Here is a 17,685-nt window from a genome sequence, read left to right as displayed (position 1 = left end):
TCAATACTAAATATTTAAGAAGGAAAAACTGTAATTCTTCCTTTCCTTTCCTTTCCTTTCCTTTCCTTTCCTTTCCTTTCCTTTCCTTTCCTTTCCTTTTCCTTTCCTTTCCTTTCCTTTCCTTTCCTTTCCTTTCCTTTCCTTTCCTTTCCTTTCCTTTCCTTTCCTTTCCTTTCCTTTCCTTTCCTTTCCTTTCCTTTCCTTTCCTTTCCTTTCCTTTCCTTTCCTTTCCTTTCCTTTCCTTTCCTTCCTTCCCTTCCCTTCCCTTCCCTTCCCTTCCCTTCCCTTCCCTTCCCTTCCCTTCCCTTCCCTTCCCTTCCCTTCCCTTCCCTTCCCTTCCCTTCCCTTCCCTTCCCTTCCCTTCCCTTCCCTTCCCTTCCCTTCCCTTCCCTTCCCTTCCCTTCCCTTCCCTTCCCTTCCCTTCCCTTCCCTTCCCTTCCCTTCCCTTCCCTTCCCTTCCCTTCCCTTCCCTTTCTTTTTCTTTTTCTTTTTCTTTTTCTTTTTCTTTCTTTTTCTTTTTCTTTTTCTTTTTCTTTTTCTTTTTCTTTTTCTTTTTCTTTTTCTTTTTCTTTTTTCTTTTTCTTTTTCTTTTTCTTTTTCTTTTTCTTTTTCTTTTTCTTTTTCTTTTTCTTTCCTTTTCTTTCTTTCCTTTTCTTTTTCCTTTTCTTTCTTTCCTTTTCCTTCCTTCCTTCCTTCCTTCCTTCCTTCCTTCCTTCCTTCCTTCCTTCCTTCCTTCCTTCCTTCCTTCCTTTTCTTTTTTCTTTTTTGTCTTTCTTTTATTCATTTTTCCTTTTCTTTCTTCCTTTTATTCCTTTCTTCCTCTGTTACTTCAAATTTAAAGCATCTTGTGGTTCAAGAAAACACCCTATGCTTACAGTTTAAATCAAGTTATTTCAAAAAATCTGAAATCTAAAGTGTGTTACACAGTTCCTTTAGTACATTTCAGCATCTTCAGTTCTGAAGGGAATTTCTTATCACCTAGAAAAATCCTCGGGCTAGGAAATTACCAAAGACATGTCTCCTACCAAAGTAAAGCAAAATTAATGGAATTTATTTTGTTATATGAACACAGGGATTTGTAAATCTTTTAAGAAGAGTTATTCCATAATTTCATTTCCACCACAGACAGCCATCAAACTGATAGAATTAAGGTCCATTCAGAGAGAGAACCTGAAGTAAGACATACTGGGACATTTTCAGAGTAATATTCACGCAGTCATAATGGAGTCAATGTTCAATATCTAAATGACTAAGTCGATAAAAAAATGGTTGTATAAGAAACAAAAATCTGTCATCTTTATCATCAGAGGCACAGAAGCCTAACCATTTCCTAAATGTTTTGGTAAAATTTACTTTTTTTAACAAATTGCAAACTTCAGCTGATCATAAAAGAAAAACAAGCTGAAGAGAAGGAACGCATATTTTTTAAAATATTGCAAAATTAGGGTCTACTTTGTTCTTATTAAGCCAGTGTTAAAATAGTGAAATACTATACAGTTCTAAAGAAATAACAAAATGATGCCAAAATGATTTTTTTTTTTTAAACTGGATTAGCTTGATTTGCCTTTACAACATTGCTCACACAAGAATTGTCAGGCCATGCTTCATTTACTTGCATTCCTAAGTCGTTTGTCGTTTAAATGTCAAGACATTTCTTTTCTGTTTTTGTTTTGTTTTGTTTTGGTTTTGTTTTTGTTTTTGTTTTCAGAATAGTAGTTTAGGCCTGGATGAACTAGAAGAGGGCTCAAGATACCTGCTGACTCATTACAGGATAGGGATAGGAGAAACATTCCTTTTCAGGACAGATGTACCAGGGCATGACCAGTTAGGACAATCCTCACTAAAATTTTCTGAATGCTGTTGGAGATATCTGACACATCCTTCTCCTGCTTTAAAAGTAGTAGTAAAATCCTATGCAGATCTCCATTTACCAAAAGGCCTGCCTGTGTTGTCTTGAAATCAAGTTGTATCATAAGATGCAAAACTCCAAAGTAGTAATTATGGAAATACAATAAACTTTCTGTGTTTTGACAGACATTTGGGGAAGAAAACCCAATAAAAATTCCCATACCTATTCATTTCCAGAGCCTAGTTAATTGTATCTCATTTACCTTTTTGTTAACTACATGAGTGTGTAAAATTAATCAAGAGGTTAAATAGATATTCCTTTACTTCATTAAAACCTAAAGTATGACTATGCACTAGGGTAAAGCAACATAAAATAAACCTCTTCTGTCTATCCCATCAGGTAATCTCCTTTAATCCATCCATTCTCACTGCTTTAAGAATGTAGAATAAAGGAACTTGAACACTTGAAATCTAATATAATTCCATTTATATCCCTTACTTTATATTTTAGAAAAAAAAAATGCATGAGTTGATCCTGCACAATATGTTTTTATTTCAGTTCATCTAAGAAAAATAATATCCTTTGTGTGCATGAAGTTCTATATTTATACACCCAGTTTGTGCTTCACACACTGATTCTTCATCAGATTAAAAAAAAAAAAAAAGTTCAGGTTTGTTTGGGTTTTATCTATTTGTTTGAAAGCCTGAAAAATTGAGTATTATTTGAATGGGGGCTCTGTTAATAACAAAACCACTGTCAGCTTCACAACACCAGTTGCATTGCTCACACTTTCACAGTGATAGTTCCAGGTGTTAAGTATGACAAACATTTTGATGCTTAGTAAAGTGTTATAAAAGCTATCACCTAAGTAACGTTTATTTGGATCATAGATAAATTTCCAGTTGCTAAAATTGTGTGTTTCCTAGTAATTACAGTTAAAAGGAAAGGGAAAAGCTTCTCTTAATAATACATATTACTTTGCTTGCTTTAAAATTACATTCTTAAACAAACAAAAACACACGTGTTATCATTTTTCATACTGAGAACTATTTTTATACAAATTAAAGGTGTTTTTTTCTGTTATTTACTGAGCTACCAAGGATTTCATACCTGTCGCAATTTAGGTACTTTAGGGAACTGCCTGGCAAGAGGATAAGTGTTGTAAGGATGTCAAGTTGAAAAAAGCTGTGCATGAAGGGACTATTAAGGGAAAGAGACAAAAATCCACTGGGGTGACCCTACTCTAGGACAGAAAAACGTGCCAAATATTTTGCATGCATAACTCTACAACATGCTCTGTAGCAGAACAATCATTCAAAGGGTACATATACCAAGAGTCCTTTGGCATCAGAAAAATCATATTTTGTCAACCGAAAGACTTGATAACATTTCAGGGTCTGTGGGGAGGTAATCCATGTAATTTAAAGAAATTATGTTGAATGGAAGTCGAACTGCCAGGATTTCCTTCCAGCAACACCAGGAGCACTTGAGCACAGAAAATATAAACCTGTTTGCATCTGTTAGGGTAACTTTGATTTTCTGTCCTATTCTTTTTTGTTAAATCCAGAATTCCTGTTCAGAATTTTCTGTCTTTTGAGATCTCCATTGACCTTAATTTTGTACAGGAGGTATCTCTTAAAGACATTTGATTTTATGAGTACATTTTCAACCAGCTATCCTTATTCCAAACCTGTGTCTGAAACCTGACATTGTTTTCATGGCAGACAAATAAAATAATTTATTGTGTTCATCCACATACTGGTAAGCAGCAACATTGCTCTTAGTGTCCCTCACCTTGACCTGTATGAGTAATTTTCAGATTGAGGAAAGTGATTTAGTCTCAATATCTTCTTGGTCTTTTATCTTAACTGAAACTGCAACCATGGGAAGCCATAAGCACAAATTGTCACATTATATTTTACTGCTATTATTTTTTCACATAGAAGTGAATTAAAATCTACTGTTTCACTTAGAAAAGGCTAGTATATAAAAACTGGAGAGTACATTAACCACTGTCTAGCACTGGAGACTTGAATATTATAACTTAGAACTTATGAGAGCATAACTTTGCATCGTTCCCTACATTTTCTAGTCTCTCCTTTGTTTGTTGCATTGTAATGATATTTCAGAGGATTAAAATTTCATTATCATTTTCTAAATAGGAAGCACTAAGTTCTGCACTACATGGAATCAATTAAAACAGCAGGCTATTAATAATAATATATCTGCTCTTTATTTGAGATAAAACCAAACAAGGCTAATTAAATCGGGCTTTTATTTAACACCCACCCATAGAAAAACAGTAATAGTTGCCAAAAGTCTTGTAGAAAAGACATGTTTTATGAACAGAGGATTTCTGTTTCTTGTAAACTTCAGGGTGAGGGTGGGGTGGGGAGGTGTGTTCACAACAGAATAAGGATTGCATGTCAAAAATCTTTTTGTTTTATGACTGGTAGTTACTACTCAAAATCTGAACACAATGAAGACCGTTGTCTGATACAAACTTTTTCCATGTGCTGCTTCCAGGATATAAACAGTCCCAGTGAACTGATTAAATTTACAGACATACATGCATGATGCATTAAAATGGGACACTGAGCATTTCCCAAAATCAACAAAGTGTGTGAACTGATATGCCCAAATACTTGTAGTTTTGGCTATGAATAAAGAGTAAGAGCGAGAAGATGATAAGTAACGTCTCTTACATTTCATTTTACTTTGGAACAGGGAGATAACTGAACATTTTGGAAAATGTGAATCTCTAAATATCCTTGAAAACTGATTTCTATCAGAACAATGACTGTCATAAAAAAGTCACATCCAGATCATTTTTACACTACCTTATTCTATTAAAGTATTTTTGCCTTCCCTCGTTTACAAGAAATTTATAATAAAAAGGACAAAAAAAAAAGGGGGGGGGGGGGGGGGTAAATACCAGATATTTCACAACAGCCCATTTTTTATTCTTTCCCCTCTTTCTTTGCAGCTGATGGACCATTTAACTCTACTTAGCCCAGTGTTAATCTGGGCTGTAACAGCACCGCTGATGGTTTGAGCACCTGATCAACACTGCCTAATGTGAAGGCTTTCCATTTACAGCTCTGTGCAGCCTGTTTTTCACCTGCAGCTCTGCATCCTTGCTCCCAAGCTGTTGTCCAGTGTTTTCCAGAGCACCCCTGGCAGTATTTCTCTCTTCCACTCCTTATGCTGCTGCTCACCTTCTTATGGCCTTACACCTGCAAACATCAGTCAGGTTGCTATGGCAGTATGGAAAGCTCCCAGTAGTCTGAAAATCTGAAAATCATCCCCCCTTCCAGCCTCCTTTCTTTGTTTCCTGTTTTATAGATCTCGATTAATATTAGGAAAAAAAAAAAAAAAGAAAAAAGGGGGGGGGGGAGGATAGTGTGAAGTAAAATAAATATTAATCATTTAAGTACTTAAATATTATCTAATGTATGTGCTCAAAAGCTTAACAATCAAACAGTGTACAACATTGGCTCTTAATTAACATACTCCAATCAACATTAACCGATAAGGTGATTGAACAGGTATCAAAGAAAAGGATAAAGGCCAGGGGGGAAAATGGCAAAAACTAATTCTCATCATTGTCTTCTCTGTCACCTACTGCACTGGAGAGAACCTTGAGAGGACAGTGGTTTCTCTGGCTGGCCACCAGGAAAAGTATTCTTTTCTTTTCCCTTTCTCGCTTTCTCATTTTGTTTGTTTGTTTGTTTGTTTTTTCTTCTCCTAGGTGGAGGTAGGTTCTTCTCCTTCTTCTCTCAGCTTTGAACCCTGCTAATAAATCTCTGTTCACATACAGCTGTCGTAGCATCCTTTGTGGTGCATGCTAATGAAATCCCAGTCATGTGTCTGCTCTTCATGTTTCCTGTTCTGATGTTTCCTTAAAATGGTACAATTGTCACAGATGGATGCTACTTTCATTTCTATCATCTTCATCCATCACTAACACCACATGATCCATCACTACCATCACAAATTTTCAAATATTCAAATTTCAAATTTTCAATACTCAAATCATATATTTAGCTCCAGTCTCCCTCTTTTTTTTTTTTTTTTTTTTAAATCTCTCTGCAGCTTTAAACAGAGCACAAATATTCTATGTATTTCACTCTTTCCTTCCTGTTAATAATAACTTCGATGCAGAAAACAAATTGGGGAATGTGAGAGTAGGGGCGTTCTCTGTCCTGAAGATTTTCACTTCATATCCCAGCTTTTTTATCACTTTTTTCCATTTTTAATAAATACCTTATCTGCTTTTTTCCTTCTAAACTTCACAAAACTAACCCAGTACCTGAGATATTCCTGACACTCATTTAACTTCATCTCTTCATCTATGTTCTCTCAATACCATGAATTGAACTAATTTGCAGCAAGTCAAGCAGTACTGTAAAGTCCACTCTGTCCACCCCAACACCCTGACATCTGTTCCTAACCAGCAGTGCTCACTCTAAACAACAGTTTTCAGTATTGCTGCTTTCACTATGCACAGTGCTCAAAAATAATATCACTAGAAAGATCCATATTCCCACTAGAAGATCATTATGGATCCAAACATCTGAAACTTTGAAAGCCACCTCTTTTTACAATTTCTTATAGATAGGGATAATACAAATTTTGTATCATCAGGTATTCCTCAGTCAACCGGCACCAGCGTGGATACTATTATACCACCATTATTATACTGTTATATACCAGTAATCACAGCAAACATCGACAGTAAATTAATATTTGTTCCAAATTTGTTTATATGATGAAATGATAGAACACACATTATAATTTTCCATGATCCTTATATCAACACAAAAATCTGTTGCTTTTCAACACATTAAATATTTGTAATTTGTAAACATCATGAGCAACAGGCAAGTGGCTGATATGCTAAAGCTAAGAATTTGCATGAAATGGCACTTCCATTGTCCTTAATGTATTACAAACAGAAGTTGGCTTGAAGCCAACAATCCATCATCATGTAAATATAAATCATCAGAATAATTTAAAAGAACTTTATTGTATTGTTATTTTTCATTTACTGTTGATGGTATAAAGCTCACATAGCCATGAGGTTATTCTGTAAAATCATTATTTTACTTCAGATAAATTCACCAAAAATAAATTCCATTGCTAATCAAATATGTCAAACAAGCAAGATTCAGCTGTGAAATCATTTTTCAATTTAGCCTGACTGAATTTCATTAATAAAGACTATTCTGCTAAATCCAATAATGCATGAGTCAGGAATTCACCTGTGTGTTAGCTGTAAAAATAGCCGTATATTTTAAATAATTACTTAAACTGAACAAGATAACATTAATAGCTGTGGTCTTTCTTATGTGGGATCAAATCTCTGTCCCATTTAATTACAGAACATTGTTTTACTGATCTAAGTTTGTATGGAAAATGACTTTACAAAATGTTTATCTACTTTTCAAGCTTTTTATACCTCTATGCAGAAACTATTTTTTCAGGAAAGTATCTTCACACCTGACTGTCAAGCAAGTGAGATGACAGACAAATAGCCTCAGAAAACCCCTGCAGTCATTGTAAAGAACTGACTCAAACACGGGTTAGGCTTTCAACATAAAAGTTTTCCTTTAATGGTGGTTGGCCCACTCTTTTCCTTACTGATTTATCCTTGTGTTTTCTCATGATCTGTTACAACCATTTCACTACCCTTTTACATATGTTCTTCCCAAGCAGGGAGACAATTTTCACAGCATGGTGGCCAGATGGCGCTCCCAAGCCCAATCTTTGACACAAGAGATGGGCAGAGTTTATAGACCCCAGGCCCTTGCAGTGCAGAAGCTGTGAGCTGCGAGTTGCCAAATCATTTCAATTGACTACCTGGGATTTTGAACTGCCTTGTCTTTTTGTCCCTCTTGCCGAGACAAAGCAGAGCTACATTTACACAACTGCATCTGGAGTGTGGAAGGGAAGTATTATAACCAACAGAAAATTAGAGGCATTAGAAACAGGTGAAATGAATTCTAGGATTCTCTCATGAGGAGAGAGTGATGTAAGGTTCTTAAAGTTTAATGTACATTTTCCACATATGATTCTGTAGCTTGAATAGATGTAATGAGCTTTTTAATTATCAAACCAATGTTTAATTCTTTGATGGAAGAGATAGAAGGAAGTGAACAACAGACTTACTGGATGCTAAAAAACGGCTCTGTTGTGTAACCATGAGCTCCATTTCAAGAAGGTAGATTATAGATTGTTCTTGCACAAAGCCTTTAAAAGAAAAGGTGGGATACTGAATGAACCACTTTGGTTTGGAGATAAAAACTCAGCAAATGAATGGACAGATTAATGGGGAGGTTTCCTAGCAACCAGCTCAAGATAATGAACCCAGTCTCAAAGGAAGAACAAGTATAATTCTCTCCACTTTAAGAACCGTATGTAAAAGTTGCTTCACTGCAAAGCAACTCACAGTCTCTTAGGATTTATGAAACAGAGAGGGAAAAAATCCACATACAGCTTCCTTTAAATAGGGATGTGGAATGGCTGAAAAAGTATTAATTCAACAACAACAAGTTCTCAGCAAGGCCTTCCCTTCCCTTCCCTTCCCTTCCCTTCCCTTCCCTTCCCTTCCCTTCCCTCCCTTCCCTTCCCTTCCCTTCCCTTCCCTTCCCTTCCCTTCCCTTCCCTTCCCTTCCCTTCCCTTCCCTTCCCTTCCCTTCCCTTCCCTTCCCTTCCCTTCCCTTCCCTTCCCTTCCCTTCCCTTCCCTTCCCTTCCCTTCCCTTCCCTTCCCTTCCCTTCCCTTCCCTTCCCTTCCCCTACAACTTTAGGGCAATGGGTGCAAAAGACAAATCCAACAGGGTGATACTCATTTAACTAAATATGAATATAACATGCTCCTTGGAAGTATCTCTGTATCAAAAACAAATGCTATGTACAGGTTGCATCAGCTTGTGGGAAAAAAAAAAAATAAAATTAAATTAAAATAAAATAAAATAAAATAAAATAAAATAAAATAAGTCAATACCTTACTGGTAAACCTAAGTAGATACACTGAAAACATAACTATGACCTCAGATAACATACCACACTGGAACAGTGAGAACAATAGATTCACACAGTGTTCATCACTGGAGCCACCCAAAAACTGATGAATGGAATACTCTGGAGCATAATATAAATGACACAATAATTTGTTGTCCTAGAAAGAAGAACAGTCATGACAGATAGCATAGCAGCTGCATTATTATTTATTTGTTGGTTAATGAAGGCCACGAAAGTGCTCAGTGTTGCAGTAAGTGCACAGCTGATGTTGGCCTTGAAGGTTAATTTTACCTTTCCTTAAAATCATTAGAAGTTGCCTAATAAATGTTCCTTAAAATTGTTAAAATACAAGATATATTCCACACAGTAGAAGTTTTTACTGAATAAATACAAATACTTCTGATACTTGGCTAAATGGGTAATAAATGATATTCAGAACAACAATGAATATAGATTTTTACTAATTAAATGCTTCTTTGATATAATGCACTTATTGCAAAATGTGCTCTGTTGAAGAAGAGCATAAAATTAGTGGAATAAAATGCAGTTTTCAGGAATGTACACAATAAATTGGAAATTTAGATGTAGACAAAGAATTTTAGACACCACTAATTTTGGCTTTCAGTTATATTAAAACCACACAGTCATAGATACTTCAGGCTGTTCTGAGTCATATAGTCAAGATGCAAGCTCTTTCTACGGTACTTGCAATCACCTGTTCTGCATCTTCCCTAAAGGGGAGGGCAAGGCTTTGCTTTTGCTGAAACATTACACGTTTCTCTGCTTAACAGATTTTTTAAAACTGGATTGTCATCACTCAGATTTAAACAAGCAACTCCAGTGACATGTTATAGAGATTGTCTTAAGATATGGAAAGCCAGCGCATCAGTTTGACCACCAGAACTTCTTGTAGTCTTGAACTTATTACAGGATAAGATCATCAACAAAACGATACATGAACCTTGACCCACTGGTATTGTAATGTCTTTACTTTCAAATTCTCATTGTTTTTAATCCAGTCTAAAACTCTAGTCCAGTCTTACATGTGCCAACTATTTGGCCGCAGCATCTTCTTCCCTGACTTTGTTCCAGGCCTAAGGAAGTTCAGACACAAAGCTAATTTTCAACATAGATACAAATTATGATTATCCAGACAATTCTCTATTGACATTAGTGTAAAGAATCAACCAGGTAAAGGGGAGTCTCTATAATAATCTCCACAAGATAATGGCCTATTACTATGGCTTCTAATACCTTTCCTAAATAAACAAACCCTTTCATTCCCAATAATGAGGGCTGCTTTAAGGGTCAATATGAAAGTCCTCACATTCCAGTAGATGAGAATGAGCATAGCAACAGCATAGCAACAATAGCATAGCTCACTTAATGAAGCCTTTACTTAGTCTTTCTGTATATTGTGAAACCTTTGTACAAAACAAGGATAAAATCTAGGAATACTTAGAGCTATGCAGTGTTTTATCCCCAGAGTAATGTTAAATATTACCAAACTCTTACTATATAACATTTTTTTTTTCTAAAATTTATATATCTTGCATAAAATAAGAGAAACCTTAAAATTTGTAAAGACCCTTGATACCACTGAACAGCAAATAATATTGTCTTTTTTAGAGGTCTTGGTCAAACATAGCTCCTAGTTATCTAAATGGAATCTAAAATGTCTCATCATTTTCCGTGATAACGAACCTATATCCATCTGTATTAAACATACCAAATGTAATATTCTTCCACTCACACAACGCTGGCTGTACATTCTGTTGTGCTGTAATAAATCCAAGTGTTTCACAGGCTTCCATTTTACTGCACAGCTCTCTACTTAGAGCAATGATTCTTCCAATAGCTGCTTGCCTGCCCAGCTACACAGGTATGCATATGAAATGCATATATCTTTCCTGATTAAGAATATTATGATTCACATAGTCATGAACTCTCAAGAAGACAGTGACAGTCAGGTTTTTTAACAGCTCATGAGCAATGAAGCCAAATAGTTGCTACCTATAATGTTTTTCTCCCCACTTAACAGCAAAACATATTGAACGTAAATTACCCCCAAAGGAGAGAGAACAAAAGTGGACTGATTCTGGCCTTACCTTTCTAATATTCAAGGCTTTGTACTAGAATCATTAATCATCTTGAACAACCCATTTCACTGGCTAGTAAACTCTGATGTGTTAGAAAAATGTGTATCCTGCAGTTGACTCCTGGTCATGCATGTGCTTTTACAGCTGCAGAGCACTCATCACTGTGATTTCTGGAATGCCAGAGCAGAAATACAGGAATTGTATTACGACCTGGTAATGAGTAGCTTACTTCCAGTAATATCGTTCTGAGGACACTTCAGAAGGCAAAACGCTACCATTATTTACACATTTCTTACATTTACAGGGTTATTGAGCCATAGATCACTCACACTGGTGTCAGTGATGTTCTTGACCTGCTTCCTCTCTTTTCCTTCCTTCCATGTGAATATGCTTCAGTAGGGATTTGGCCTTGGTGCTGTGTGGAATACGACAACCCCACTTCCAAAAATGTAAATGAGGAGAAGATTGGTTAGCCCTGACGTGGTCAGGCAGATGGACTAAATGATCCCTTGAAGGTCCCTTCCAACTGAACTATTCCATTCCATTCCATTCCATTCCATTCCATTCCATCCATCAGCTAAAGAAGATAAGGCAAGATATTGTGCTGAAAAGGAGCTGCTCTGCCCAGAAAGGAGAAACTGACTTTTAAAAGATTGCATCTTGGAATCAATCCTATTTAACCTTGTCTTTAATGACCTTGGCATAGAAGTAAAAAAATGCAAATGACAATTGCATGGTACAAAATTGGGCATATTACCAAAACAGCAGATGACGAAGATATCACACAAGAAAAATTAGATAGGTTTGAGAACTGAAGTTATAAACATAAATTTAATACTCCAAAGTGCAAGGTCACATACATATGGGATGATGGTTATAAAGTGAGAGCTCATAACTTGCAAACGATTGAGAAGAATAAAGATCTGAGTCCACCTACCTACCTGACTGCAGAATAAGTATGTGAAGAAAATAAATAAATAAATAAAATAAAATAAAAACAGGCAAATAAATACAATTCTACTCATTCAGGATAAAAGTGACTCAAATTAAAACCAGTGCAGCCAATGACAACCTGGGGAAACTGTCATTCAAGGAGACACTGACAATCTTTTCTTGGTTAGCAAAGTAAATAAAATCTGAGAAGAGAAATACCTCTATTCAGTAAATGTTTCTTAAAGTGAAATACCAAGAAGAAGTATATAAACACCTGTACATAGTATATAACATACAGTATTATACCATATTAGGCTATATTGCACTGCATTACATTATACTACTTTATATAAAAATATGTAACTATATATGGAAATCTATTACTCTTAATATGTAATAAGTAATATGCAATAATATTGTAAATATAATTTAACATAACGTAAATAGGCAGTATATGTAGTTATTATATATTGTATGTATTTATTATATATTATGTATATTTGTTATATTATTGTAAAAAATGCAGTGTACATGATGTAATACATTTTATATAGCATAGTGATTTATTATTATATAAACTCTAGATGGCTTAAGAATATAATAGCAGTTTACATAATAACTTATAATAGGAATAGTTGTACTTAATAAAACTATATATTATTTAATTGTAGATTATTATAAATTATGTATTATATAGATTATGTAGAGTAATTATTAAAATTATACATTTTATATTATAAGCAGTGTAATTATAATTCTATTGTACATGTTAGGTTCACATATCATACAAATTAGCAACGATAAGGAAATTTAGAGATAGTTGCAGGACATTTTGTCTATTGTGGGTTAAACTGTTAAAAACATTTCTCTTTGACTCAAGAAAAAAATATTTTGACAGGAATAAGAATATATATGGCAATTAGCTATATGTAGCTATAATATATATGTACATACTGTTAATGTTTACATTAGAATTACAATTTTTTCAAGTATTTTCAGAACACAGAATTGAGAAAGTAAACTGTAATTGCTACATCATATCCTCAGGGTGACTTCTGTTCACCCTTACATGATCTTTCCTTAAGTAGCTACAGTATTATAACTGTATCTGTGGACTTGGGCTCACTACATCTGAAGGAATAAGATGGAATAACTAAAGTAAGTTTTGGATATAAATGATTTTGTATATGTAAAATCTAATATTATCACCTCAATTTATGAAATAATACTGAGATTCTTAGAAAAAGCCATTCATCCTCCAAAAGGCTGTTGCACTTTTCAATTTTCTGATCATAATTTTGGGGCATTGCAATTACTGTTGCCTAGAATGATGAAAAATAAAAATCTGAACTGGTTCTCTTTGTACATATATCTACAGATTACATGTTTCAGATTTAAATATATACAAATTTTAGCAGGAAAAATGAAAATCTGTTTATATTTCTTTGGTCTTATTTAGTATTAATTTCCCCTTTGTCAATAAAATAATTAACATTTCGTTTCAATTTATCTTAATTTCATTAATGTAGAGATATATACTCCTAATGTCCCTGCATTGTAGGGAAGAGGAAGAGAGAGTCCTGCATTTCTAAGACTACCTTTTCAATGCTAAGGATTACATCAAAAAAAAAAAAAAGATTTTGTTTGGCTCCTTAACAAATTTCTTTATGTTAGTTTGGAATCATTTTCTTTGAGCATGCAAATATTCACAGAGAGTTTTAAGCAAAGTCAAAGTTATTAAAAACCTGAAATCCTCTTCTTCAATCTCTATTAATAATTGTATAAGAAAAGTGTTCTGATAATCCTCAAAGAGAGCATTAAGAGAGCATTAAGGCACATAAATGTAAGATGAAAGTTGCAGCCGTGAGTTTCTCACACTTCACAAAATACCTTTGTGAGCTATCTTGAACGCAGATTTATTAAACTTTAAACGGACCCTTCGTCCCTGTTTCAGCAAGCGTCCTCTGCAGATCTGATGATCAGGAACATCCTCCTGATGCACGCTGGGAGATACGGCTGCAGGGTCCAGACCGCAGCAGACACCGTGTCAGATGAGACTGAACTGCTTGTTAGGGGTGAGTAGCCTCACAGCTCCCTCTGAACACACAGGCACCAGAAATCACTGTATCAGGGAATTTAAATACATGGGCTTTAGGGACCACAAGGTATTGTGACCACCAAAATTTGGCTACATCTTTAGGCCTGGGTAATTTTTTAAGCTGAATGTTAAATTCCATTTAACATTCCTGATTACATGCAGGAACACATGATCAATGCTCTGCAGGATCTCAGATCTTAACCAGGACACCGATTGGCCTGCAATAAAGCCAAGCTTTAGCACCATATGTGCATTGCCTTATGTTGAGTATGTCTGCACTCTGTGTGTGCATGTGTATGCTCAGTGCACAACGGGAGCGAAGGACTTCTAGTCCACTTACTGGCAATACATCTGGGGAGTGTTACAACATCAAAATGCATGGATCCCTGCTAGGTAGCACAGCTGGGTAACCTTGCTATGGAGTACACGGTTTTTGAAAGTATAAATTGAGGTAGATATTTCATTAATATTTGAAAAACTCCAGATAAAAATAAATTAACATTATTTAGAGATTATAATCTTTCAGAAATATTTCTTCTATCGCATTCCACTACTTCTTTAGATTTGATGTTTTCATATCCGTCACTTTTAGGATGAATATATGCTTGAAATGATAAAGAATGCTTCTGGCTGAGTGCAGAGCTTTTCACATTTTGATGAGAGTAGCTGCTAAATATTTCCATAAAGTTACTTTAAGGACCATCAGCTTTCTATAAGCTATGTTACAACTGGGCACTTCAACATAATGCTGGTTTAGCTGCTTTATGAAATCTGAGTCATCCTTGTGGGTTATGCAAAACTTGTGTGTTATCTTCACCTCCCTGAGACAAGAGCAGAAAGCTCTATGGGTAAGCAAGGCAATCTCAACTTTAATGTCACTGAATTTGTTAAGCGATAAAAATCTTTTAGCTTACTACTATCTAGGACACTGCAGACCAGCTACTAAATTGTTTTGTTGAAGAATACCAGTTATATATATGAGTTTCTTAAATTTGAAGTAGAAAATAAATATTTCTCTGAGGAAGACATTTGAGATGAAAATAAAGAAGTGCATTATAAGCAGTATCAGAATGTATGTATTCAAGTGTCTCATTATCATGCCACCTTGCTGATGAAACTAAAAACTATGATGGCTTTGTAATAGAATTTAAATTGAAATATACTTTGATTACAATGTTCTACTTTCCTCATTTCTATGATTGGATAATTCTTTCTCTCCACCTATCTCAGCTTATAGAGTACACTCAGTAGCCTGCAATTTGACACTCTCTGATGATCCCAAATTTCAGCACCTTTCAAACATCTTTAGGTTTAGCTTTTGGAGATACTGGGCATTGCTGAGCAAAAGAGATCAGTAGCAACAGATGTTTCAACAAATATCTCAGTAAACTGAAGAATTTCACTTTACGGAGGAAGACTTCATTTATGAAAACACTGCCACTATGCAGTAAAGTCAATGAAATACAAAGCTATATATTCTTTATTTACAGTATAGTTTCCGGTTAAAAAAAAAAAAAAATTCATTTTATTCATATCAGAAAACATCTTCCTATTTTAAATGCTACAGCCCATGGCCAAATCAAGATAACAGAAACAATGTTATGAACTCTCAGAAGTGCCAATACGAGCAAAGTTCCAGCACAACCTTGTTCTGACCTTACTTTCTCACATTTTACCTCTACACAAAATACCAGTCTTGAGTGTTGACAATAGCATACCAGCAGCATACAAAAGCATTTCAACCATTAGTTGTACCGTAAGGTTCATCTGATATTTTTAATGTATCGTAATTTTTGACTCAAAAGGTTGTTTTACGGACACCGTTTCCTCAGGAAATAAATTGGACACAGAATAATTTAAATGAAAATCATATAATTTTCCCTCCTTATGATATTCAGAAATTATCGTTATTAGCAAACTAACTAAATTTGCATTGAATTATGTATTCAATTCACACATTGTTTCCAAGTCAATGCATGTTTTCTAGAACTTTATTGTAAGCAACTTGGACAACAACTATACCTTGCTGCAGCTCTTTAGATGGACAATTTCAGTGTCTCATTATCTTTTATTGTGGAGAAGTCACGGACTATACTTAACAAACATTTATTTTTTGTAAAACCATATTTGTGAGTTGTTCAGTTGGAAGATCCCTTGAATATAACCCAAAGAACTAATCCTGTCACTATTTTTCCCATTGTACAGCAGTTCTTCTTTGCCCTGTATTACACAGTAGAAGTTAAATTCCGAAGACGTCATTAGTACAGGAATATCTGAAGAACAGATAATGAATACTGTCAAGTAAATCTCAATTCTTCTGAGTTTTATTACTTACAAGGAGCTAATTAATGGTGCAACATTTCTGAATTTATTATGTGTGTGTGTGTGAACAGCAAAAGAAGTTAGGACAGCAGCAAGTTTTTATTCTGCAACTTTTTACAATGGATTATAGACTTCTGAAAGCATTTTCAAAATATTTTCAGATTCACTAATTCACAGATCTTGATTTTAGTTAAGCTGCAATGAAATACATGTCCAATATTATTTTTGTAATGATTTTTACCTCATGATTTTTTTTCAGGAACACTTCAAAATTACATTTGAAAAGGTGTGCTAGACCATGTTTGGGCAAAATGAAGATTGAAATCCCTTCAGCACTTACTGCTCAAAACAGAATTTAAATACTTCCCTAAGTGCTTTGAAAATGTGATTAGATTATGCATATTAAAGTAAGAAACAATTTTTAGTGATCCCTAGTCATTTCTCTGTTCCCAAAATGCTGTTTTCCCAGCTCAAATTATTTGTTTCCCTTTTTGTTTCATTTTTTCTAATGTCACTGAGAATGTGGATGTCATTAGGAAGAGATGTTCTGTTGGCAGCTGGACCTGTCAGGCAGTACATTAGCTTTCCAGCTTAAATGGCTTGCATTTTAATCTTGATATGGAATATGAATGACAAATACTTCATAGTAGTCTCATGCTAGTTAACAGTGATGTTCAGAGAACAGCTGTCCTGGCATACCTGGCATGATCTGTTTATATTCAGGTAGGCTACTACCTAACTTGGCAAGAACATTTCTTCTCCAAAATAAGCTTCTATGAAATTCTCTGCTATTCATCATCACAAGTTATTCTTATTAGTAGTTACATGAATGAAAAAGTCCTTCTTGTTTGTTTGGTTTTTGACTGCTTATTAAGTTTATGTTACTTTTGTTTCATGGTTTACAGCAAAGTATCTTTCACCTCCTCTGGCACCTAAGCCCAAGAAAGTTCACATTTTGGTCACCAAACACAGTAGAGGCATCTGAAAGGTCACAAAGCACTCTCACATCCATTGTGTGCCTGAGCCTTAAATATTTGGGTTTAGGCTTCTGCGTGCATGCAGAAGCTCCTCATTTGAGCAGTGTCACCCATCCTCTCTAGATGCACACTTTAATTCAGTGGAAGTCTCCAGAGAGGTCTTTTACCCTCTGAACGTGGAGAGGATGAGAGATAGGATTCAGCTCGAAGCCCAGGTGATGTGGGCCATTGATTCAATGAAGAAGAGGTGATGCCCATCACTTACAGCCAAGTTCAGTAAATGCAGTGCTCAAGTGCAGGAAGGATACCACTTTTTGATACCCTCAGACCCTGCTTCAGAATGAAGCTTGTCTCTCATCAAGAGTATGCCATACCTGCTGGCA

At 35.1% G+C, this 17,685-nt stretch overlaps 1 protein-coding gene across 3 annotated transcripts in view; it reads left to right on the top strand.

Moving 5' to 3' along the window:
- CNTN5 (contactin 5) overlaps positions 1 to 17,685 on the top strand; it is a 670,764-nt gene that overhangs the window by 605,982 nt on the left and 47,097 nt on the right. For all 3 annotated transcript variants that reach the window (XM_040544184.1, XM_040544185.1, XM_040544186.1), the window contains one exon: positions 13,860 to 13,980. In XM_040544184.1, the coding sequence (XP_040400118.1) occupies positions 13,860 to 13,980 (121 nt within the window). The remainder of the gene's footprint in view (positions 1 to 13,859; positions 13,981 to 17,685) is intronic.

This window comes from Cygnus olor, chromosome 1 (assembly GCF_009769625.2).
Source record: "Cygnus olor isolate bCygOlo1 chromosome 1, bCygOlo1.pri.v2, whole genome shotgun sequence".
NCBI classification, from domain to species: Eukaryota; Metazoa; Chordata; class Aves; order Anseriformes; family Anatidae; genus Cygnus; species Cygnus olor.
Note: the sequence above shows the minus strand (reverse complement) of the source record. Positions and strands in the feature narration are given on the sequence as shown.